Here is a 22,020-nt window from a genome sequence, read left to right on the forward strand (position 1 = left end):
TGGTGGATGGAGGCCAGGGGTGCTGCTAACCCCTAGAATGCCCAGAACAGCCTCCTCAACCGACAGTGACAGCCCAGGATGCCGGTCCCGTCACAGGTGCAAATCTCCACTTTGGCATAAGCTTTTGTAAGAATTATTTTGAGTTATTTATTTGAGAGAGAAGGAGAGGGCGAAGGAGCGCTCCCATGTGCTGGTTCACTCCCTGAATGCCTGCCATGGCCCAGCCGGGAGCAGACCAAGCCGGGAGTCCAGAAGGTAATCTGGGTCTCCCATGTGGGTGGCAGGGACCCAACCCCTTGAGCCATCATCTACCCCTTGTGCCTCCCAAGGTGCACATGAGCAGGGAGCTGGAATCAGGGGCACAGCCAGGACTGGAACCAGCACTCGGATATGGAATGCAGGCCTCTCCAACCGCTGCACCAAACGCCTGCCCCTGGAATAAGTGTTTGTGAATGAGCATGCTACTCCCCCCGCCTCCCCCACCCCGCCTTTTGCAGCCACAACTCTACCCAGAGGGCCCGGCACCCAGGGTGGACGGAGCTGGGAGCAGGTGGAGACCCAGACTGGTCTCTGAGAGCCAGCAGAGGCTGTTTCGTCTGAGCGGGAGGCGGAGGGCCCGGCCAGGAAGCAGCCCCGCTGACCACAGAGGTGTGCGCATTTTGGGAGCTGAAGAATGTGCTACGCGCCTCACCCAGGAGGCCCAGCCTGAGGCTGGCAGTGCCCTCCTCACCTCAAGGGTGAGGACAAGCAAGCCGTAGAGTGGGGAAGCGACTTTCCCAAGGTCACTCAACTGGTGAGTGGCAGGGACCAGACCAATGAGGAAGCCCTGCGCCGGGCAAACACATAGCAGCCGGGAGACTGTGGCGAGGGAGGGTACCAGTTTATTAAGCAGGAATTGTGTCCACCACCATCCCGGGGTGGTCTTGGGGGATTCCTCCATCTGCCTGATGGGAATGAATCAGAGGGTCCTGTGGGGCTCACTATGGAGGGGGTGTGAAGGGGAACCCCCCTTCTTGCTCCTGTGGCCAAGAGAAGCTTCCTCAGCTAAGGGGCTTCTCCGGGAGTGGGGATTCTCCTTACACCTTCGGTGGGGGACACCTGGCAGGGGTGGGGTGGGGGAGGCGGTGACCCCCAGAATCCACCCTCAGGAAATGGCCTCAGCCAGGGTGAATGGGATAGGTGGACCTGGAGACGGGTCTGACAGCAGAGGAGGACCAAAGGGGTAGGGGTGCGTGGTTGTCCTGGTCCCGCCCCTTCACTTGACAGAGTAGTGCTGCCTGCTGGCCTCCTGGTGACAGCTGTAAGGGGTCACGGAAGTGCAGCCGCAGCCCATGTTCACTTCCCTCCGGAGCTGGCAGGCCTGTGAGACAAGACGTTGAGGACGGGTTGAGCAAGGGGGCCGGGACCCCACTGCCCAGCCCTCAGCTCCTCCACTGTGAAAATTGTCAGAATCAACATGGAGTCCCTTGCGTCAACCGTCACCAAAAAATCAAGCAGGGAGGTTATGAAGGAAGGGTTTTCGTCCATGGGTGCGTAACAGGACGCCCACAAAGACTTTTCCAGAACCACGTGCCTTCCCAGAGGCCATTGCAGCCTCATGCGAAGGACTTCTGCACACATCTGCCCACCGCTGTCAGTCCAGCCCTGGGTCAGCCTCACCCGGGTTATCGCCACTGTGGCCAGAGGCACCTGATGCAGTTCTGCCTTCGGACCCTTGGAGAACGCCCATTCTTACTGTTGCTGTGCCTCTTCCCGGCGCCATGCGCGGCTGTCCCCAAGCCGGCACAGGAGAATCTCTCTGATGGTTTCCCTATTTACACTGGTGCCGTGGACTACTGCCCCAGCCCCAGCCCCAGCCCCAGCCACCCAGGGTCTCAGCGCCGCTCCTGGAGTGCTCTACACGCGGGAGGCTGCAGGAGCCTCCAACAGCCCTGTGAGGCAGGCGTCACCCTTTGCGTTTCATCCAGGCCTCGGCGGCCCTGTCTGTGACATGAGGGATCCTGCCATCTCCCCGGACGCACAGCTGCCGTGACCTGTGACCTACACGGCTCCTAGCACAAACCAAGTGCTGTGTGCGCTCTCGTTATCCCTGTTAATAGAGACCCTGAGCACAGAGAGATTAAGTAACTTGTACCAGGCCACACAGTCCTCATGGCAGAGCCGGGACTCCAAGGCCTGACCCTGCCTCGCCCCGAGCGAGCTCCATCAGGTTCGCAGGCTGCCCAGCCCCGGCCCCTCTCCCAGAGGCAGCTCACCATCCCCTCCAGGCCCAAGTCCCTCAGCCAGTCACACGGGGCTCCCCCCCCACCCCGCTACTCCCTGTCACTCAGCACCGCTGGCTGTGGCTGCCGCCCCGAGCCCTGCCTTCCTCAGAGTCCTAGGGGCCCAGGGCCACCCCCGCGGGCCTCGGGGACCCACAGATTTGGGCATCAGCTTCACTCACCATCTTGACTCCATACATCAGGCTGACGATTGCGGCCACCAGCGTGATAGTGATCAGCACGATGGCCCAGTCTGGGACGGAGCCCTTCTGAGGCTTCAGGGCTGAGGAGCAAAGGGGGGACGGGTGGGCGGGGCAGTGACGTCTCCTGCCCCCCACGGCCCCACGGACCGCCACGACTGTCTTCCTGCGACTCTGCTGTCCCTGTGGCTCTAAGTCCTCATCTCTCTGCGCTTGTCCCATCCCCTGGAGAGTAGGATCTCCGCGGAGACCCAGTCACCTCCTCTCCAACTCCTGGACCCCAACTCCTCTGACACCCACAGCCCTCCTCTCTCTGAGCTCAGGCTCCACTGTGCACCTGTCTCCTTCTGCGATGCCTCTGCACTGTGAAGGCTCCTGGGGGCACCCCTGAGCCCCAGTCCTCCTCCCACGATCCTCCCTGGTTCTGGTCCCTAGGGAGAACCAGAACCTGCTGTTCCAGCTTCCCGCACTTTCCGCCTGGGGAGAGCCATGCCCACTTCCTCCCACCAGGAATGAGTAGGGGGTTGGAGCAGGCAAAGGGAGAAGTGGGGCAGGGCCTGCTCTGGAGGGGATGCCTCCTGCTCTGGACAGACGGATTGGGCCACCAAGAGAAAGATGAAAACCATTCGAGGAGGTGATCTGGTACCAGACATCTGGCTGTTGGTCTGACCAGCCCAAGAGGCCAGCACAACCCCCTTAAGACACAGAGACACCTCCCAAAGACCCAAGCCACTTTTGGAAGCATGACTGCCCCTGTAGCCCTCCCAGGGGCAGGGGAGGGTGATGGAGAGCAGAAGAGAACCGGCCCTTCCACCATCTCCCTGGTAAATGACCACACAAACACGTGCCGGGTCACATGATGGCATCTTGGGTGATGGTGGGCCCTAGGCACGAGGGTGGTCCTCTGAGATTACCAGGAACACTCCTGTCACCTCAGCAACCTTGTGGGCCTGTCATAACATCACAGCACTGGGCATTCCACGGTGGTGACGCCGGGGTAGACACTTGCGTGAAAGCACAGTACATACAGCTACGCACGGGACCCAGCACTTGACAGTGATGGTCAATGGCTAAGGGACCGGTCTAGACATTTACTGTGCTATGCTTTCTGTCATTATCGTAAAGGGCGCTCCTACTCGTAAGAAGGAAGTTTGATGTAGAACACCATGTCCCGTCACCCCGGGAGCAGCCCTCCACCCGCACGTCTCCAGCTGCATCCGGAGGTCACGTCGAGGGATTGCCCTACCCCATCCAGCCTCGTGCAAGCCACTCTAAGACAAGTCTTACAACGATGGAATCACCTACAGGGTTCTCACGGCGTGTCCCCATCACTAAGCAAGGCCTGAACCGAAGAGCACCTCACCTGTCCCGGGGCTGAGCCCGGGGGAGGAGGTGGGCACTCCCGTAGCTGGCCCAGCCACATTGGATCCAGATGTCCCAGGCACTGTCAGAGCACCGCCAGGGGCCGTGATGGGGGAGATAGTTCCTAGGAGGGCAGAGAGGGAAGTGGCTGGAAGAGACGCACACCAGAGCAAGGGGGAATCACAGCCAAGGCCCAGTGAGTTCTTGGTAGAAACTGATGAACGGATTCCCTGAAAACCGAAGGCCTGAGCTTAGCCAAGACGATGTGAAGGAAAGGCAAAAGTGGAGGGCGCCCAGCCTCAGACCGCAGGCTGGCTCCCAGGTAGCCGCCAAGCGCCGGGCACCGGGGAGAGCTGACAAACAGAAGCAGAGATCGCAGCCCAGAACGGGACCCACACCAGGAAGGTCCTTGGGTCTTTGAAATAAACGGGTCTGGCCTAACAGGATATCTATAAGGGGGGAAAGTGCACTTTGACCTCTGCCTCACTGCACACACAGAACCTAGGATGAGTCAGAAGCTAAGTGGATGAAGTTCCTGGAATGGGGAATATTGTCATGACCTCAAAGTAGGCAAAAAAAGAAAGAAAAAAAACCTCAGGTGGGAACAAAGGTCAATCGACTGAAAACCAGAAGGAGGGACCCTTGGGCAGCCACGCGAGGAAGCCGCCCGGTGACACCCAGGAAACTTCAGGGCTCTCACTTGGCACAGGCAGCCCCGACCTGAGCTACGGGCCCCACGGCTCTCTGGAGACAGACAGGGCGACAGAAATCTCACCTGGTGCCACGGAGGGGGGAGAAACTGTTGGGAAGCTTCCAGAGATGGAGGGGAGACCCCCAGACACAGTGGGGAGGCTCCCAGAGATGGAGGGGAGACCTCCAGAGACAGAGGGGAGACCCCCAGAGACAGTGGGGAGGCTCCCAGAGACAGAGGGGAGGCTCCCAGAGACGGAGGGGACACCCCCAGAGACAGAAGGGAGACCCCCAGAGACAGTGGGGAGGCTCCCAGAGACAGAGGGGAGACCTCCAGAGAAAGAGGGGAGGCCCCCAGAGGTGGAGGGGAGACCTCCAGAGACGGAGGGGAGGCCCCCAGAGGTGGAGGGGAGACCCCCAGAGACGGAGGGAACACCCCCAGAGACGGAGGGGACACCCCCAGAGACAGAGGGGAGGCCCCCAGAGATGGAGGGGAGACCTCCAGAGACAGAGGGGAGGCCCCCAGAGACGGAGGGGAGACCCCCAGATGCGGAGGGGAGACCTCCAGACACAGTGGGGAGGCTCCCAGAGACAGAGGGGAGACCTCCAGAGACGGAGGGGAGATCCCCAGAGACGGAGGAGACACTCCCAGAGGTGGAAGGGAGACCCCCAGAGGCAGAGGGGAGACCCCCAGAGATGGAGGGGACACCCCCAGAGGCAGAGGAGAGACCTCCAGAGATGGAGGGGACACCCCCAGAGACGGGGAGACCCCCAGAGATGGAGGGGACACCCCCAGAGACAGAGGGGAGACCCCCAGAGATGGAGGAGACACTCCCAGAGGTGGAGGGGAGACCCCCAGAGGCAGAGGGGAGATCCCCAGAGATGGAGGAGACACTCCCAGAGGTGGAAGGGAGACCCCCAGAGACAGAAGGGAGGCCCCCAGAGACGGAGGGGACACCCCCAGAGATGGAGGGGAGACCCCCAGAGACGGAGGGAAGGTGTCCAGATACTGCATCAAAGTTCTCCCCTGGGATCAGTTGTGCTGTTGGCAAAGAAGAAAAAACAGCATGGGGTTACAAGAGCCGACTGTCTCCCCGGGTGCCACGTCCTCATCCCCACCCCAGACCTCCCGTCCGAGCCCACGTCTGACCGTGTACAGCCAAGGCCTGCAGGCCCAGGAGCAGCACTAGCGTGGCGTCCATGGTGCTGGCGGATGTGCCTGGCCAGGCTCATCGCCCCAGCTTTTTAAAGGGTCCGGAGCCTATTACGAGTCCCGGGAAAGCCAGGCGTGCCAGGGCTTCCATCAACAAGAGGATCGCCATCCCCAGGGAGAGGCCACCAAGCCGTCCTCAGGGATTAAGCTGTCCCAGCCTGATCCCAGGAAGCACCAGCGAGGAGAATGAGTAAGAGTCTGAGGACTCCCCCACCTGGCCCTTGGGCTTTTCTCGGACAGGGGCCCCACTCCCCGGGTCTGAGCCAGTGCTCGGAACAGAGAGACCCTGCTGTCCTCCCCCAAGATCGTCCTTCTGCTAAGACAACCGCTGGGGACTGGGACATGCGGGCCCTTGAGGAAGCAGCATTTGGAGCTGGGCTTGGGGGGAGATGGTCAGGCCTGAAGTCTGTGCACCTGAGCTACAGGAGAGCTGGGGCTGGACAGGGGGTGCTGGACGCCCAAGCCAATCTCCTACCTGGACGCTGCAGCCCACAAAGCTTTCCTTCCTTGGCAGGGAGTGGTGAGGGCAGAAGAGGGCTCGAGGACAGTGCAGACTCCCAGATGCCCAAAGCTCTGCGCAGGGCTGTGTGTTCTCGGGCCGGTGCTGGCCACATCTGCATTTCTGTACTTGTGAAGGGACCTGAAGGGTCTTCCTGGGCAGTAGCGGAAGTCCCATTGGTAAGGAGCCTGGCACATGGCTGCAGCGGCCATGGTTACAGAGTGGGCGGCGCCAGCGAGGAAACAGGTGGGGGAGCTCCCACTGTTCTCATAGGCCAGCCGCTGCCCTCACCCTGCCTCGGCCTCCTGGCTCTGCAGCGCTTCTGGCCCATTCTCCCCACCACTGTGGCCTCCCTGTCCTCTTAGCCAAGCCTGGGGCTCTCCAGTCGTCTCACTTGACATCCAGGCTGCAGGTGCTGCCCCCAACTCCCTGCCTTTGCTTTTGGTTTCTCTCCCTGACTTGCCTGGTACCCCTCCTCGACGACCCCACCCCACCACTGCCGGGGTCCCTCCCTCCTCATTCAGTGTCACTGGGTCTGGGGGAGGGAGACGGTGCTCAGGGAAGAGGGAGGAAGTGGTGCAGGTCCCGGGGGTGGGGGTGGGGGGCTCCATCAAGCAGCTCTCGGGAACCGAGGGACCCTCTGCTGAACACCCATGTGGCATCCTGAGGCTGGGTTCCTGTGTCTGTGCGGCTGACCCTCTCTGGGCAGCAAACAACTCAATGGGTCCCAGACTCGCTCTGAGCTTGCCCACGTGTAGGGAGTGTGCGTGCCGGGCAGGGGCCCAGGAGAGTGAATGAAACCCAGGCCTGCACCTGTGTGGCGAAGTAGGCAAAGATGAAAGCGCCCACAAGCCAGCTCTGTCGCCTGGAGAGCCACTGAGGCTGGGGTGGGGGTGGGGGAGGCCACGACACCTGGGTTTGGTGTAAAGCACCCCTCCCTTTTGGGCCCACATTCCTGAGCCCTTGGGTGGCAAGAATGCTGAAAATTAATAGCAGTTAATAATTAATCCCCAAAGAGCCACAAGAGGCCCAGGCCTGGGTGGGGTCCAAACGCCAGTGGGCAGGACCCCTCCCTGGTCCCCACTTCTCTTTCTGCTTCCCTCCCCACAGGACCAGGCACCACCCCTCTTGGAGTGCCTTGGAGAAGGGTGGACACAGAATTGAGTAAACAGAGGGGGCCCCCTTTACTTTCCCCAAGAGCCCAGCAAACAGCTCTCTCCCTGCACTCAAAACCAGCCTGGGAGAACCTGAAAGTCCGGTTGCCCGCCATGGCCCCGCGCCCCGACCCCCACCAGTTCCCCCAGACTCCTCTGCTAAGGACCGATGGGGAGGAGAAAGCCTGGCCACCCAGGCTTCCGATCTCTCTGGGCTCACCGAGAAGGAAGGTGGCCACCATGGCGCGCGGGCTGCCCCTCTTCCTCCTCCTGAGCCTCCTCAGCAGCGCTGACGGAACGGGTGAGGGCTGGAGGGGGCACGCCTGGGTCCTCAGAGCAAGGAGAGGCCAGAGAAGGGAGCGGGAGGCGCTCCAGGGCTGTGCTCCTGAGGATTCGCCGCTGCACCCCTGCATCTGAGCGGTGCTGCCCAGGGGCTGCGGAGGCAGCGGGACTGGCGGGGGGTGCAGTGAACCTGGGGCAGGACAGTTCCTGGGGCCCTGGGGGAACCCAGCCCCGATCGCCGGGTGTTAAGCTGCACTTTTGTGTCCCAGGCCCAGGTCTGACTTTGCGGCTGAAACTGAAAGAGTCTTCCCTGGCAAACGGCTCCTACGGCTCCGGCTTCCCCGCACGGCTTGAGGAGGTAGTTCTGCGGGAGGGGAGGGCACGGGGCCGCGTGTCTCCACGTCAGGGCCGGCCCAGGGTGGGAGCGGGGAGCCAGCCAGCACTTCACCCACCAGCCTCTCTGTTGCCAGCTCTGCCTCCTCCTCCGGCTCCCACCGGGGACCAACATCACCCTCCATCACGCAGGACCCCCTCGCCACACCATCTGCAGAACCTGAGTGCCCCCAGAGCCTGTGCCCCTCTCAGCCAAGGTGTGGGAGCCCCGGCCCTGTGTTCCATCAGGTCCTTGCCCTCCTGAGTGCCAATAAACCTGCAGAACCAGTGACCTGCTGCTGCTATAATCCATCGCCTTCTGTTCTCCGCGGCACCTACCCCTGCCTACCAGACCCCCTCAGCGACCACCACCACCGCACGAAGTTACAGGCTATTCCTTCAGAGAAGTGGAGGGAGCGAGGGTTCATTAGGCACGCCCCTGAAGACAAGGGGGAGCACAGAAAGTGGACAAGAACGTGGGAGACTGCTCATTAGCCCTGAGGACAGGTAGCCGGGAGCCCCCAGGGAAACAAATGGGTGGGTGACAGCCACAGGTCAAGCTCTCTAGACCTCCAGACAAGTTGAGGACTGGATGCCTGGATCCCCACGAGGCTGGGGGAGCAGAGAACTGACTGCTCCTCACCCTGGTTCCTAGATCTCAAGGCCTGAGATCACTACGGGGTCGTTTCCAGATTCTTTTCTCAAAGAACTGTCTACCAAGACTCATGCTTTGGGTTTCACCAGAGCTGGGGGCTGGCAGAGCTAGGGGCTCATCAGTCCCCTGAGCGCCATTCTCTTCCTTTTGGATAGCCTTCTAAGTTCCCGCTGAGCACATGGCCCATTGCATGTCCCAGCCTCCCTTGCAGCTAGGTGTGGCCACGTGATTAGGCTGTGGGTGGCAGGAAGCAAGTAGAAAGAAGTGCAGCTGCCTAGGAAGGAAAAGAGCTTCCCTTGCAGGGGACAGAAGCCCAAGTCCTTAAACCAGCTACAGGGTCTTAAACGAGTGCCTTCCGATGGAACTTTCCGTGATGATGGGAAGACTTTGTAACTGTGCTGGCCACACGTGGCCATCGGACGCTGGGTGTGGGCAGTGTGGCTAAGGCACTCAACGTTTCATTTTCTTTAAACGATCATCTTAGCACAGTCCTAGAGGAGCCTCCCCATCCCCCCTCCACTCCTCACCCTTACATCTTCCCCATCCCTCCCTCCCTCCCTCGGCCACCCACACCGGCCTGCTTGCTGTTCCATCTCAGCCTCGCTCTACAGGCAGCTCTCCTCCCAGACAGTAGCTGGCTACTTCTGCGCCTCCTGCAGCCTTTGCTTAACCCTCCTTTTTTCTTTTTAATTTCATTTGTTCATTTGAGAGGCAGAGTTACAGACAGAGGGAGAGACAGAGAGAAAGGTCTTCTATCCACTGGTTCACTCCCCAAATGGCTGTGACAACCAGAGCTGGGCCAATCTGAAGCCAGGATCTGGGTCTCCCACATGGGTGCAGGGGCCCAAGCATTTGGGCCATCTTCCACTGCTTTCCCAGGCCACGCCAGAGAGCTGGATCGGAAGAGGAGCAGCCAGGACACAAACTGGTACCCATATGAGATGCCGGCACTGCAGACCAAGGCTTAGCCTACCACGCCACCACATCGGCCTGATTAAACCTCATCTTTTTACAATGGGTTCTCCCCTGACCCCTGTTAGATACCACAACCTGCCCCCTACCCCCCCTGTCAAGTTCCCTTACACTGTTCTACCCTTCTTTTCCCCTCAGCAGTTGTGACCTGGCCCTCAGCGTTTTCTGCACCTACAGATTGTAGCAACCATGGATGGAAAATATTAGGGGAAAAAAAGACTGTACTGAACATGTACAGCTTGTCACTGTTTCCTTACTAACCCAGCTGAACTCCCCTCACTCGGCACTAGTCAGTGATCTCGAGGTGATCTGACCAGAACGTGGGTCCCTGCCACCACAAAGGAGATGCCTACTAAGTTCCAGGCTCCTGGCTTCAGCCTGGCCCAACCCCGGCTATTGTGGGCATTTGAGGAATGAACCAGCGAATGGAAGATCTCTCTCTCCATCTCTCTTTCTGCTTCTCAAGCAAAAATAAATTTTAATTTTTTAACTTTATATCTATACAGGAAGACGTAAGCAGGCCATAGGCAAATGCTATGCCACTTTATGTACGTGTCTAAAGATCTAGTACCCATGGAGGTCCTGCGGATATGGGGGGGGGGGGACGACTGTATGTCGTTTATTTATTTGTAGGTTATTTCTGAGCACCTTGCAAGAATGAAAGTACCACAGGGGCAGAAGGCAGAGAGCTCTGTTTCAATCACTGATGAATCCAAGTGTCTGGAACAGGGCACAGCACATAGCAAGTGTTCTAGAAATACCTGTTGACCTTGGGGGAGAATTGTCCACTCCCTTTCCTCTCCTCCTCCTTCTACGTGGGACTGCAGACAGGGTGGCCAGAGCTACAGATCTTGGGCCCAGAGGGATTAAGGGGGTGTGCATGGGGGCCCACTACTCAGAGCCTTGCACTGCTTATGCCCAGCCAAACAAAGCAACACATCGTATCTAAGAGCATTATCTCCGAAGTTCCGTTACAGCTGCCAGAAAGATCCTGCACCTCATTTACCAAGTGAAATTGGGTAAATCCCAGCTGCTACCTCTCCGAGCTTCTTTCTCAATCTCTATTGGAGCTGACACCCACCTCGAGAGGCCCCTGGTAGGATTAAATGGCATTGACCCCCAGGACACGGGGAACCCAGTCCAGGGTGGCTCCATCCAGAAGAGCTACTGAGAGCTCTGGACAGGATGTTAACTTGGGCACGGCGAGGTCAGCCCCTGAACGCCACCAGAGTGAGACGAGGTGTTTGGGGCAGGGAGGCGAGTGTGCAGCTCCGTCGGGAGCTGGGCGGCGTCTCTGGCACTCAGATCTCAGGTGCACAGATGGCGGCACAGCACACAAGTCCGGTGCGCCCGCCCAGAGTCCTCCTCATGGAGGGAGTCCTCCTCGTGGAGGGAGTCCTCCTCGTGGAGGGAGTCCCTGCTTCTCTCAGCACCTCCGGGGACGGGGACGGGGACGGGGACGGGGATGGGAAGCAGAGAAGCTTCGGTCCGGTGAGCAACAGAGGCAGAAGCGCCTGCAGCACTGGGGCATCGTCAGCAAATCCCAGAAGCAGGTGGAGCCCGGGTCACGCGCCCATGCCCAGCCTCACTAGAAAGCACTTCCTTCCTGCCACGGGGCAGGCACAGCCCAGCACCACACCCCGCGCGGCCGAGGGCCTGAAGCTAAGAGGCAGCCTCCTGTTCCCCTGGGCCAGGCTCCCAGGGGAAGACCCACAGAGGCACAGGGGTCACGGCTGAGCAGAGGGGATAAAAGGACCACAGGCAGACATGATGGAGGTTTTCAAAGTTTTATCTGACTCTCCTCACTCCTGCACTTAGGAGAGGCTGGGCAGGGACGCGACAGCTCAGGGAGCTCACGGCCACCCTGACCCGGCAGCCTGCTTCCCGTTCACAAGATGAGGAGACAGGACCACAGTCTGTGAGGTCCCCCGGCAGTGGACAAATCCGTCTGCCCCCGAGGGCAGGTCTGGGAGGTGACTTAGGGCCCAGCGCTCCGGGAGCTGGGCGTCTCTGGCATCAGCTGCCGGAGGTGAGAGGCCGCCTGGTCCAGCTTCGCCAGTTCCAACCGGAGGGAAGAAAGCTGGGGGAGGCGAGAAGCAGGTGAGCACCCTGTAAGCCCCATTCCCGCGGGAGTCAGCTCCCAGGGTGGCCTCCCCAAGCCTCACCCGTTGCTGCCTCTGGGTCTCTGCCTCCCCTTCTGATGGGGTCCGGGCTGTGAGGCCATCAAGCTGTTTCTGCAGCTTGTGCCTTCGGGCGGCCAGCAGAGGTAGATGGGCCCCAGGGTCTACCAGGCCCTAGGGAAGACCAGGCAGAGGCTGGGACAGCTGAAGCCCACCCAGGCCTCTCCTGGCCATCGGAAGGCCCCTCCTCCGCCCTCGCAGACCCTGCCCCACCCTTTCTTCCCAGTGCCCCCTCCCCCCACCGCACACCCTAGTCCCCTGGGTCACCTGCAGCTCCATGTAGACCTGAACGGTGTCACCAAGAGGGGCCTGGGCCCAGCCAGAGGGAGCTGCGGCACCTGGGGGCAGGAGGGCTACGGCTCCACAGTGAGCCAGGGTGCCCAGGGGCTCCAGGAAGGCCTGGAAGAGGCCCCGCTCTTCAGGCTCCGAGCTGTGCAGCAGCACTGGGAAGGCAGGCAAAGTGTCAGGGCCTGGCACTGGCACCCGCCTCCCCTGTACCCCCTCCTTCCTGCAGGCAGCCAGGGGCGGGGACCCGCCTCACCTCGGGGCCGGGCTTTGGTGAGCTGGTACGTGGCACGGAGCCCCCGGAGCGCCTGCACGGCCTCCTGGACGTGGGAGAAGCGCCGCTCTAGCTCGGGCTGGCGCCAGTGCTCCTGGGGGCAGGGGGACGGGCCCAGAGTTGGCCAAGGGGCTCCTGGGAGACATGGTGGCCATTCTCCTGGCCCTGCCCTCGGCCCATCCCCCGCCTCCTCGGGGCCACGGTCAGTCCTCGACCCACACACCAGGGGCAACCAAGGGCCATGGCCACACGGGAGGGTCAGGGAGTCCTCTAAGCAGGTTTGGTGTGCGGCAGTGGCTGTCTGCTCAGTTGCTCTGACCGAACACAGTCTGACAACCACACTAAATTCAAATTTAAAATGTATCATTCCAAATTCACCAAGCCAAGTAAGTATAAAAGAAAGGTCAACAGTTGTAACTCCCAATAACACTAGGGAGCCTTGACAGTGTGTATCCTGCAGGGATCAAAGCCACACTGAGATTTCTGGGGCACCCTGCTACTAATTCCCCTGACCTGTCGCAGCCATGACACGGACTCCCACTGCTCCCTGTTTGCAGACGGGACAAACCGAGGCAGTCACACAGGCGCTAAGCACCACTGTAGCAATGGAGACCCCTCGGCTGACACTGCCCCCAAGGCCCTGGAGTGACCCCAGCGACCCTGCAGGAGCACCCCGCCCTCCCGCTGGCTGACAGCAGGGCACAAACCACCAGACAACGACCTCCCAGCCCCAGACCCTCCACCCGCAGCCCTGCCCCATGTATGGTGCGCATCACTCACCAGGCTGTGGCCACTGGGGTAGGGGGCCACGGAGATGCTGGGGGCAGGCGGGCCGCCAGGCCTGGGGGGCAGCCTCTGCCAGAGCTCCTCGGCCAGGAAGGGCATTAGCGGGGCGAGGAGGCGGAGCCCCAGGTCAGCGCAGGAGAACAGGACCTGAGGGGGCCCCTGCGGCCGGGGCGAGTGTGACAGTAGGGGCTTCACGGCCTCCTAAAGAGAGAGCCAGCCGGTCAGAGGGGGCCACGGCCACACCCTTTCCCCTTGCGTGGCTGCCCTGCCAGTGTGGTGCGCCAGGTCCAGGGGGCAGGTCCTAGAGGGAGGGAATGGACAACACACCCCCAACACACCAGGAGGGAAAGTTTGGGGCAGCGACACCCAGAGGGAAGTGAGAATCAGATTTCCAGAGGCATGTGCAATTTAGGAAAAACGCGTATGTTTTACTTATCAAAGGGGACAGGGTTTTTAATATGATGGAGATCCGGTAAGCCAAGGCGACGGCCCAGAGCCAGTGGCATCCAGGTCACCAGGGACAAGAAGTGAACGTTCTCAGGGCTGCCTGGGCTGCCCTGGCGGGGGGGGGGGGGGGCAGTCGCCAGCGATGGTCCCTCTGGGTGATTCTGCCGCAGGCCCGTGTGAGAAGCCCTGCTCTCCAGAGCGCTGCTCTCTCCTCGGCAGGCCCCGCACAGCACCCATCCCGACGGTGCCTTCCAACCTGACGCTGTCGCACTGCTTTCCAGAAGCCCGTCCCCCATCTCCCCAGGTGACGGGGAGCCAACAGTGCCTGGAAGAGGGGACTGAGACGTCACCGGTCTTTTCCTGATCGCGCTTGCGCGCACACACAGTCACTGTGGAGCACTCAGGCGCGCTCTGCCCAGGGCCCCATTTCAAGGCGAGCTGGAAGCAGCGGACCGAGGCGGAAACACCCACTTACGAGGTAGACGTCGCAGAGGCTGTGGAGCCAGAAGTGGTGCAGGGCGCGGGTGGCGAGCGAGAGCTCCCGCGTGAGGAAGCCGCGCTCACACTCCTGTGCGGCGCCGGCGAGGCGGCTCAGGATCCAGGCGTCCATGGGCGAGGAGGGGCACAGCTGTGGCAGGGCGGGCGGCAGCGCTGAGGGGCCCGACGCCCCCGCCCCTGCCTCCCTTCTCCAGCCCACAGGCCTACGATCACCCGCCCCTCCAGCCCCCAGCTTTCCTGTTACCTCCTCCACGGGCTGGGGGGTGAATTTCTCCCCCAGGACATTGAGGATAAAGCGCAGGGCGTTCCAGATCTTGTTGCAGAAATGGCGGCAGCTCAGGACCTCAGAGACAGACAGGTGCAAGTCGCCCCCTGAAGGGGAGAGCAGGGGGTCTGTGCATGGGCGGCGGCATGGGAAGTCCGGGCTCCCGCTGCGACCCCTGCACAACAGGGGGCGGCCTCGGCTCCCCCTGCCCTGCCCCCCCCCCCCCGCACCTCTCAGGGGAGCTTACCCAGGCCCCCGTGGGAACACAGCGTGAAGCGCAGGGCATCCGTCCCACACTCGGGGATCCCGTGAGGGAAGTCCTTTTTCTGCAACCAGACGAAGAAGGGTGGCAGCGCTTAGGCAGCCACAGGGCCTACACCGGGGTTCCAGAGGAGGGGCAGCCCCACCTGCGCTGCGGCTGCAAAGGCCAGCTCCCCGGGGTCCAAGTTCCCATCTCTCAGCTTCTCCTGCAGCACCTGGGGTTGGGAAGGAAGTCACTGGCCCCGGCGGGCGCCCCGCCTCCACGAGGGTCACGGGCTGTCCCCCAGCCTGCTCCTCTCCCTACACGCCCCCACCTCTCAAGCCAGAGCCCTGGTCCTCACCTGCAGCCCCACTCCGCTGATGATGTCCCGTGGGTCCAGCACATTCCCCAGGGACTTGCTCATCTTCCGGCCCTGCCTGTCCCGAACCATGGAGTGAAGAAGCACCTGGGGGGGGGGGGGCAAGAACGGGGTCAGCTGAGGGGGCTGGGCAAGCCGTGCCTTGGAGGGTCCCTTGGGTTCTCGGGCTTCCATACAGGAAGGGGTTAGGGTGGGAAGGGAATCAGAACCCCAGTGTAGGAAGCCGGGAGGCGGGGCTGGCACCTTGCTGAAGGGGAGCTGCCCTGTGAGCTGAGTGCCCAGCATGACCATGCGGCCCACCCAGAACAGCAGAAGGTCACTGCCCGTTTCCAGAAGCGACAGGGGGTAGAAGCGAGCCAGGTCTGGGGTCTGGAAGGAAGAGACAGGCGGTCAGAGGCCGAGCCCCAGCCTCAGCTCTTCCTGAGCCTCAGGGGCCCAGCCCTCCTCCTCCCTCTTCACCCCACCTCCAGGCTCTCCCTCCCGGCCCACTCACCTCCTGGGGCCAGCCCAGGGCAGAAAAGGGGAAGAGCGCCGAAGAGAACCACGTGTCCAGGACATCAGGGTCTGGGAAAGACAGCAGGCAAGGGGGACGGCTGGACCTCGGATGCGCAGGGCCCAGCGAGCTCACCTTCCGCTCCAGCCCTAGCTCCCCCCAGCTCAGTATCCGCGCCCCTCAAAGACCCAGGCACTCACCCCTCTCCAGAGTCAGCTCCGCACCCGGTCTCCCGGTCAGGGCTGCTGCCAGCGCTCTGGCCTCGGCCTCTGACCGCCCGACCACCCAACAGTCCTGCCCGTCACCCTGCAAAAGCCACAGGTTAGGCAGTGAGGAGACCGAACCACCAGGGGTAGGCGCCCGCTGGCTTGCACATGGTCTCAGCATGGCAGCCCCTGGGTGGGGTTGGTGAGCTGCAGCCCCTCGGGCTCCGCCCCGCAGTCACCCAGGTTACATAACAGAGCACCAAGGGCAGCTCCAAAAGGAAAGGGTGGAGGCCCTCCCGCTGAGCCCAGCCACCAGCCCTCCCGCCAGCTTCCTCCTACTGACCCTGGGGTGCTCCTCCATGACCTGGTAGGCTGGAATCTGATGGCCCCACCACAGCTGCCGGGAGACACACCAGTCCCTGCCGGGAGGACAGCCGTGACACCTCGGCGTGACCAGGGATTCCCCCACCACCACCCCATCTCCATGGCCGCTCCCTCCACCCTTACCCGATGTGGGCAAACCAGTGCTGCCAGTTCTTCCGGTGGAAGGCAGGCCAGAGCTCCAGGGCCCCGGACTCCACGGCCTGCAGGGAGAGGGCCTTCAGCCAGGCTTCCCTTCCCGCAGCCACCCACCCGCTGGCGCTGGGACGGGCAGCCTCTGAGGCGGCCGTAAGACTCAGAAAGGGACTCCCAAGCCTCCTGAGAAGAGTCTGGGCTTGAGTGGGGGGGCCGAGGCAGCCTGTCCCCGCCCCCACAGCTCCCCTCAGCTTCCCCAGCTTCTCCACTCCAGTTCCCAGGGGCCTTCCTGCAGGCAGCCTCACCTTGGCAGCTCGGTCGGCCATCTCCCGGCAGCGGACAAACCACTGGCTCTTGAGCAGGTATTCCACCACGTCCCCGGACCGGCTGAAAGGGGGACGCGCTGGGCCTGGAGCTCCCCCAGGCCCTGTGCCTCCCCCCGGGGCTTGCACTCCCTTCCCACTGCCACTCCGAGGCTGCGCCATTCTCTTCAGGGTGGGGGGGGGTACCTGCAGATGGGCAGCACCATGGCGTGGCTCTGGAGGCCGCGGAGCAGGCCCCGCTCCCGCAGCGCACACACAATCTTTTCCCGGGCCACGAAGCGGTGAAGACCCTTGGAGAGGAAGTGGCAGTTGCTGAGATGAAGGCCTCATGTGGGAGAGGGGAGGAGGGCAGAGGCGCCCCTCCCCCAAAGGGTGGGGCAGCTCTCAGGCGGGTACCACCTGCAGCCAGTCCCCGCAGAGGGGGGTCATGGTCCCGTCCTCCGCGATGACACTCGGGGCGCTCAAGCCATGCCGGGCGCCCATCTCGGTGTCGGCGGGACTGTGGGCTGGCGTCACCTTCACTGCCCCTGGGGAAGCACACCGGTGATGAGCGCGGGAACTGAGCCTGGCGTGTGCAGTTCCCGATGCGTGCTCATGGCCCACCCCTCCACGCCCCTCTCCTCTGTCTCTGCCTCCCTTCCTGCCCCACTACCTGCTCAGACATCCTCCCACCCTCTCCTCCTCCTCCCAGTTCCCCCCCTCTCCGTGCACACTTTCTCCCCCCGCCAGCGCCTGACCTGCACTCACCGGTGCCCACGTGCGGCTGAACCGCAGGGTCGGTGATGAGCGGCAGAAGCTCTCCGGTCAAGGGGTGACGAAGCCGTCGCCCGTGCAGGTGCTGGAGGGAGGGAAGAAGGCTCAGGGCCAGCCTGTGTGGGGGGTGAGAGGTCTGGGCTGGGGTGTGAGAACCCTGGGTACAGGAGGTAGAAACCGGAAGGTAAAGAGCTACAATCGGATCAGTAAAATTTTCCTTAAGGGGCCAGAAGGGAAATATTTCAGGCTTTGGGACCAAGAGACAAATCCAGCCTCCGCGTAATTACTCCACTCTGCTACCACACCAGTTAAAGAGAACAGGTGAGTGGGGCTCCGCGGGTTCCGCCAGCGCTCTCAACACCTGCCCCACTTCCAATCCAGCTCCCTGCTAATGCACCTGGGAAGGCAGCAGAGGAGGGCCTAGGTGCTTGGGTCCTTGTCACTCATGTGGGAGACCCGAATCGAGTTCCTGGCTTCAGCCTGGCCCGGCCCCGGCTATTGTAGCCATCTGAGGAGTGAACCAGGTGAAGGCAAAAAATCTAACAATCTCTCTCCCCGTTGCTCTGCCTTTTGAATGAACGAAGCAATCATTAATGGAATTAAAAGTCAAAAAGATTACATAGATAACAGCAGCCGTAGATGGCACAAACTAATGAGCACAGCTCACTCAGAAGCAGGCACCGGGCTGGGTCTGGTGTACGGGTCACAGCTGGTTACCCACTGAGCTAGAGAGTCACCAGGAAGAGGAGGGAGCAGCATCAGAGCCAGAGGCAGAGCCGAGACGCAGAAGGCCTCAGGAAAATGCAGAAGCGGGAGAGCAGGAGCTGGCAGGGTAGAAGTTAGGAGTTGGGGACGATGGTCACGGGGAGCCCGCTCTGTGTTTACTGTGTATCGGGAGTCGTCGGGATGAACAGCCACGGCCACGTCTCCGGGCAACGTCTCCGGCCTCGTGGTTCCCACCACAACCTCGGCGTCTGGAGAGAAACATTCAGGTGCTCAGGGCCGGCCACCACCCTCGCAGGACGGAGCAGGCCCTCGGGTGACTCGGGCTTTCCTGAAGCTCATGACCAGAGGCCCGAGAGGCAGCGGTGCCAAGGAACGCCTAGATGACACGCACAGGACAAGCACAGAAGGAGAACTCTGCTGGGTGCCCAGAGCACACGGGCTAGCACCGGCCGTCTCTCCCGGGTAGCACACGCCTGCAGAACTACACTAAGCTCCCAAAGGGCGCCGACCAGGTGTGTCGTTCCTGCCTCTCCCGGGACACCCAAGCTAAGTGCCCAGGACCTCACACCCGCTGCCAAGGTTCCCATGGGACACAGACAGGTGCCAATCAACAGCGGCCGCCCGGGCGAGCCTCACTCACCAGGTTCTCCATCCACGGGGAAGGCAACAGAAAAGAGCAGGCCAAAAGACACAGGGCTGGGGCAGCCGGGCAGCTGCAGCTCGGTGCGGCCAGGCAAGGCCCGGCTGTCCACCTGGAGGGGTCAGAGAGGCCGGGTGACGCAGCAGCCTCTCTGCAAAGCTCACAGCCACATCTGCACTGGTCACATCCGGATCGCTCAGGAGCCACCTCCACCGCCGCCCCTCCCCCACCCCACCAGAAGAGCAAGTGTTCCGTAGGCACTCAGACACAGTCAGGAACGGACACATGCGAGCCATCATCTCTAACTTACGGACCAAGGAAGCTGAGGCTCAAACAGACTGAACAGCCGGCCCAAAGCCACTCGGCCGTGGGTGGCAGCACTCAGGTTCAAATCCAAGCAGTCCGCCCGTGGAATCTTAACCGCTCCATGACCCGGCCTGAGAGTTCTTACCACCTGCTCCTCTCCCCGTCTCACCTCAATATCAGAGATGGCTGATCGTAAGGCGCACGACCAGTTGACGAGCTGACGGCCTCGGTACAGCAACCCTGCCTCGTAGAGCCGCACGAAAGCTTCGGTCACAGCCACCGAGAAGCCCTGGAATGACCTGAGTGTCCACCTCAAAAGCCCTCCTCAGCCCATTGCCCATCCCGGGACCCAGGCGTCCCCAGCTCCCACGTCTGAAGACCTCCAAACACCCACAACCCCCAGGGACACGTGTGGGACACTCACGGCATCCATGGTAAAGCACTCTCGGTCCCAGTCCAGGGAGGCGCCCAGAGCACGCAGCTGCTCACAGATCTCGCCACCTTTCCTGTGCCCAGACAGCCCTGTCAGCATCTCCCAAGCCCCGGGCCCGGCCATGCCCCCAGCAGTGCCAGGCGCTGTCAAAAATAAAGCTAATGGAGACAGACCCAGGAGGGGGCTTTCTGTGACACCGAGAGAGGCGTAAGCACCCACAGGATCCCCTGCGCGGCGGCAGCCAACGTGCAAGTCCAAGAAAGCAGCGTGGAGAAGGCGCCAGGCGAGCACGGCGTGGGGGCACGGAGGTGATCACACGGGGACTGGCAGGTGGGAATGCGCAAGCAGGGGAGGTGAGGACACTGAAGTCCAGGCGAGGGAAAGGGATGAGCAGAGGAAAAGGCGTCCACGTGTACGCACACATACAGGAGCAGACATTCTGACACGCAGCGTGCACACACACTCGTACGAGGCCTGCAGACACCACCACGTGCTAAGGGGCTCCAGCGCGTCTGTCCCCAGGGAGGGTGGGGCCGCCCTGGGACGAGCTGAGAACTCTAAGGTAAGAGAGTAAGCGACGGGAAGCAGGGCCCCAGCCTGGCATCCCAGCCCCTGCAGCCCTGCCTGGCACTCACGCTGCCTTCCACTGCCACACGGCCTTGAGGAAGTCCTCCCGGCCCAGCTCGTGTCTCCTCACTCCCCGCTCCGTCCACAGCCGCTTCTCCACCACAGCCTGCAGGATCAGGAGCAGGTACAGAATGAGGCTCCTCTGCGGGGAAGAGACCGTCTTCACCCGAGAAGGGAGCGGGGACAGGGCCTACTTGTGTAGCAATTCCTGCGTGATCGGAGCCAGGGACCCAGAGCACCCGATCCCCTCGCATGCGGTGCCTGCAACAGAAGCATCCTGGCCTGAGCCCTGGGCACCCATCCGCCCACGGTCCACAGCCCCTCCGGGAACGCCCCTCTCACCAGCGCACGAGGGCATCCTCTATGGCCACCGTGAGTGCGTGGCCGATGTGCAGGGACCCAGTGACATTGGGGGGCGGGATACACATGGAAAACGTCTCCCCTGTGGTCTGGGGCATCTGGGCCTAGGAGGAGGCAGAGGCAAAGGCAAGAGAGGGTGGCCGTTCGCTGGGGGAACAGCACCCTCTGGCGTCTTCAAGGCAGACAGCATCTTAGAGAACTGCCCTGCAGCTAACAGGAAAGACGGGGAAGGGAGGAGGAACCTACCAAGGGAAATCTGCAGGACACCACAGGCTTGAAGCAGACAAGCTGGACGGGGCGAGCGGGACTCAGAGGCTCCTGTCCTGCTCAGGGACCACTGAGCACCACTCCCTCCCAGGTATTCACCTGATATTCTGGTTTGAAGAAGCCCTCTCGCTCCCACCACGAGTACCAGGCAGCCTCGACGTAGCGAGGGCTGTAGGCAGCAGGCAGGGGCCCCGACACATCTGTGGAAGCAGAGGAGAGCTCCACTACCTCCTGAACTTCCTTCCCGGCTGCACCTTGGCGACAGCGGGAGAGCCGAATCTGCACGCCACCGTTACCTTTCTTCTCCCCGGGCTCCGTAGGGACTTCATACAGCACCACCTCCTTAGGGCTCCAGGCCTTCCTGGGTTCTGCAGGTGACTGAAAGGAGGCAGCAGGAGGGGCTTGGAATCCCGGCCCAGCCTCCTCTAGCCCCCTCCCACCCCTCTCAGGGGCCTGGGGTCAAGGTGCTCCACCCCTAACCTGGCCCTTCCCGGCTGTCCCGGCCTCCAGCGCCGCCTGCCTCTCCCGCAGGCGCTTCTGTTTGGCCTCTCGGTTCCTCCGGGAGACGGGAGGTCCATGATGGGGCTCTGACTGTGTAGAAAGGGGATGGAGGCTGCGGAGGCCCCGTGGGGGCCTCAGACCCCAGAACGAGGGTCTCAGAGAGGCCAGAGGCAAATGAGGCATCGGGAGTTGTCTGGAGAGGGGTCAAGATCTGTTCCGGAGAGACGGCGCACGTGAAGAGGGTGCGGGAGTCGGGGAGCGGCACAGCCCCCGGGCCACGCCCCCAGCCCTCACTGCAAGCCTCGCGCTCGCACCAGTTTTCCTAAGTATTTTCCAACACCACGCCTCCCGCCGGTGGACGAGAGCGCGTGGTATAGACAGGGCCAGCGGCCTGGCCCCCGGAGACCCGGGCTCGTGTCGGGCAAGGTCTGAGTCTCTCTCCCCGCGCCCACGCCTCTCTGCGACATGGCGGAGGGGCAAGACTCGGGGATTCGGGGAGACGATGGCCAGCAGCGCCTACAAGCCGCCCTAGGGGGCCCACCGCGGTCTCCGCCCGCAGCGTCCCCGGCCCGCGCGGCCCGGCCACCCCTCCCCGTGAGCCCCGGCCCCGCAGCCCCTCCCACCTCCCCCGGGCCGCCCCGGCGCGCGCTCACCAGCGACCCCGCCGCTATCCCAGGGCGCCCCGCGGCGGCGGCAGGGACGCGGGGCACCAGCGAAGCCGGCCCTGGAAGCAGGCCGGCGATCACGCTGCGCGCAGAGACCGCCCGCCCCTCACGCACTGCGCGTGCGCGGCCACTCCCTCGGCCCCACCCCCCGCCGCCGCCGCGTCCAATGGCTGCCGGCGCGAGAGGAGC

The 22,020-nt window shown here is 62.4% G+C and overlaps 2 protein-coding genes and 1 non-coding gene across 3 annotated transcripts; 1 reads left to right on the forward strand and 2 right to left on the reverse strand.

Annotated features, from left to right (window-relative positions):
- Positions 1-868: 868 nt before the first annotated feature.
- LOC108177416 (uncharacterized) lies at positions 869-4,801 on the reverse strand. The gene is made up of 4 exons (XR_016234706.1): positions 4,599-4,801; positions 3,825-3,947; positions 2,444-2,544; positions 869-1,360 (listed from the first exon to the last, which is right to left on the reverse strand). It is a non-coding gene; the product is annotated as an uncharacterized LOC108177416 (transcript).
- A 2,649-nt stretch (positions 4,802-7,450) lies between these two features.
- SFTA2 (surfactant associated 2) lies at positions 7,451-8,350 on the forward strand. Its single transcript, XM_008262695.5, has 3 exons — positions 7,451-7,680; positions 7,931-8,019; positions 8,132-8,350. Exons 1-3 carry the CDS (start codon positions 7,494-7,496, stop codon positions 8,216-8,218), a joined length of 363 nt encoding a protein of 120 aa, XP_008260917.4. The 5' UTR covers positions 7,451-7,493; the 3' UTR covers positions 8,219-8,350.
- Positions 8,351-11,433: 3,083 nt separating this feature from the next.
- VARS2 (valyl-tRNA synthetase 2, mitochondrial) lies at positions 11,434-21,972 on the reverse strand. Its single transcript, XM_051854872.3, has 30 exons — positions 21,820-21,972; positions 21,146-21,377; positions 20,962-21,043; positions 20,765-20,865; positions 20,381-20,502; positions 20,233-20,299; positions 20,047-20,144; positions 19,403-19,484; positions 19,148-19,267; positions 18,673-18,784; positions 18,192-18,280; positions 17,301-17,391; positions 16,953-17,080; positions 16,740-16,843; positions 16,536-16,617; positions 16,222-16,298; positions 16,058-16,133; positions 15,709-15,814; positions 15,509-15,579; positions 15,259-15,384; positions 14,998-15,102; positions 14,803-14,871; positions 14,643-14,721; positions 14,375-14,502; positions 14,108-14,260; positions 13,180-13,386; positions 12,382-12,493; positions 12,108-12,283; positions 11,826-11,954; positions 11,434-11,740 (listed from the first exon to the last, which is right to left on the reverse strand). The coding sequence occupies exons 2-30, from the start codon at positions 21,347-21,349 to the stop codon at positions 11,639-11,641; spliced, it is 3,198 nt and encodes a 1,065-aa protein (XP_051710832.3). The 5' UTR covers positions 21,350-21,377; positions 21,820-21,972; the 3' UTR covers positions 11,434-11,638.
- Positions 21,973-22,020: the final 48 nt, after the last annotated feature.

Source organism: Oryctolagus cuniculus, chromosome 5 (genome assembly GCF_051225735.1).
Source record: "Oryctolagus cuniculus isolate XC-2025 breed Fujian yellow rabbit chromosome 5, ASM5122573v1, whole genome shotgun sequence".
Classification (NCBI taxonomy): Eukaryota; Metazoa; Chordata; class Mammalia; order Lagomorpha; family Leporidae; genus Oryctolagus; species Oryctolagus cuniculus.

What these genes read in the sequence shown, in the direction of transcription:
- VARS2 (XM_051854872.3), bottom strand. Translation starts at nt 21,349, where the DNA reads ATGCCTCATTTGCCTCTGGCCTCTCTGAGACCCTCGTTCTGGGGTCTG. An exon ending in ATGGTGCTGCCCATCTGCAG is followed by an intron (nt 16,618 to 16,739) that starts GTACCCCCCCCC and finishes TCCCCCTTTCAG; the next exon opens with CCGGTCCGGGGACGTGGTGG. An exon ending in CCTTTGCAGCCGCAGCGCAG is followed by an intron (nt 14,722 to 14,802) that starts GTGGGGCTGCCC and finishes GTCTGGTTGCAG; the next exon opens with AAAAAGGACTTCCCTCACGG.
- SFTA2 (XM_008262695.5), top strand. Translation starts at nt 7,494, where the DNA reads ATGGCCCCGCGCCCCGACCCCCACCAGTTCCCCCAGACTCCTCTGCTA. An exon ending in CAGCAGCGCTGACGGAACGG is followed by an intron (nt 7,681 to 7,930) that starts GTGAGGGCTGGA and finishes TTTGTGTCCCAG; the next exon opens with GCCCAGGTCTGACTTTGCGG. An exon ending in TCCCCGCACGGCTTGAGGAG is followed by an intron (nt 8,020 to 8,131) that starts GTAGTTCTGCGG and finishes CTCTGTTGCCAG; the next exon opens with CTCTGCCTCCTCCTCCGGCT.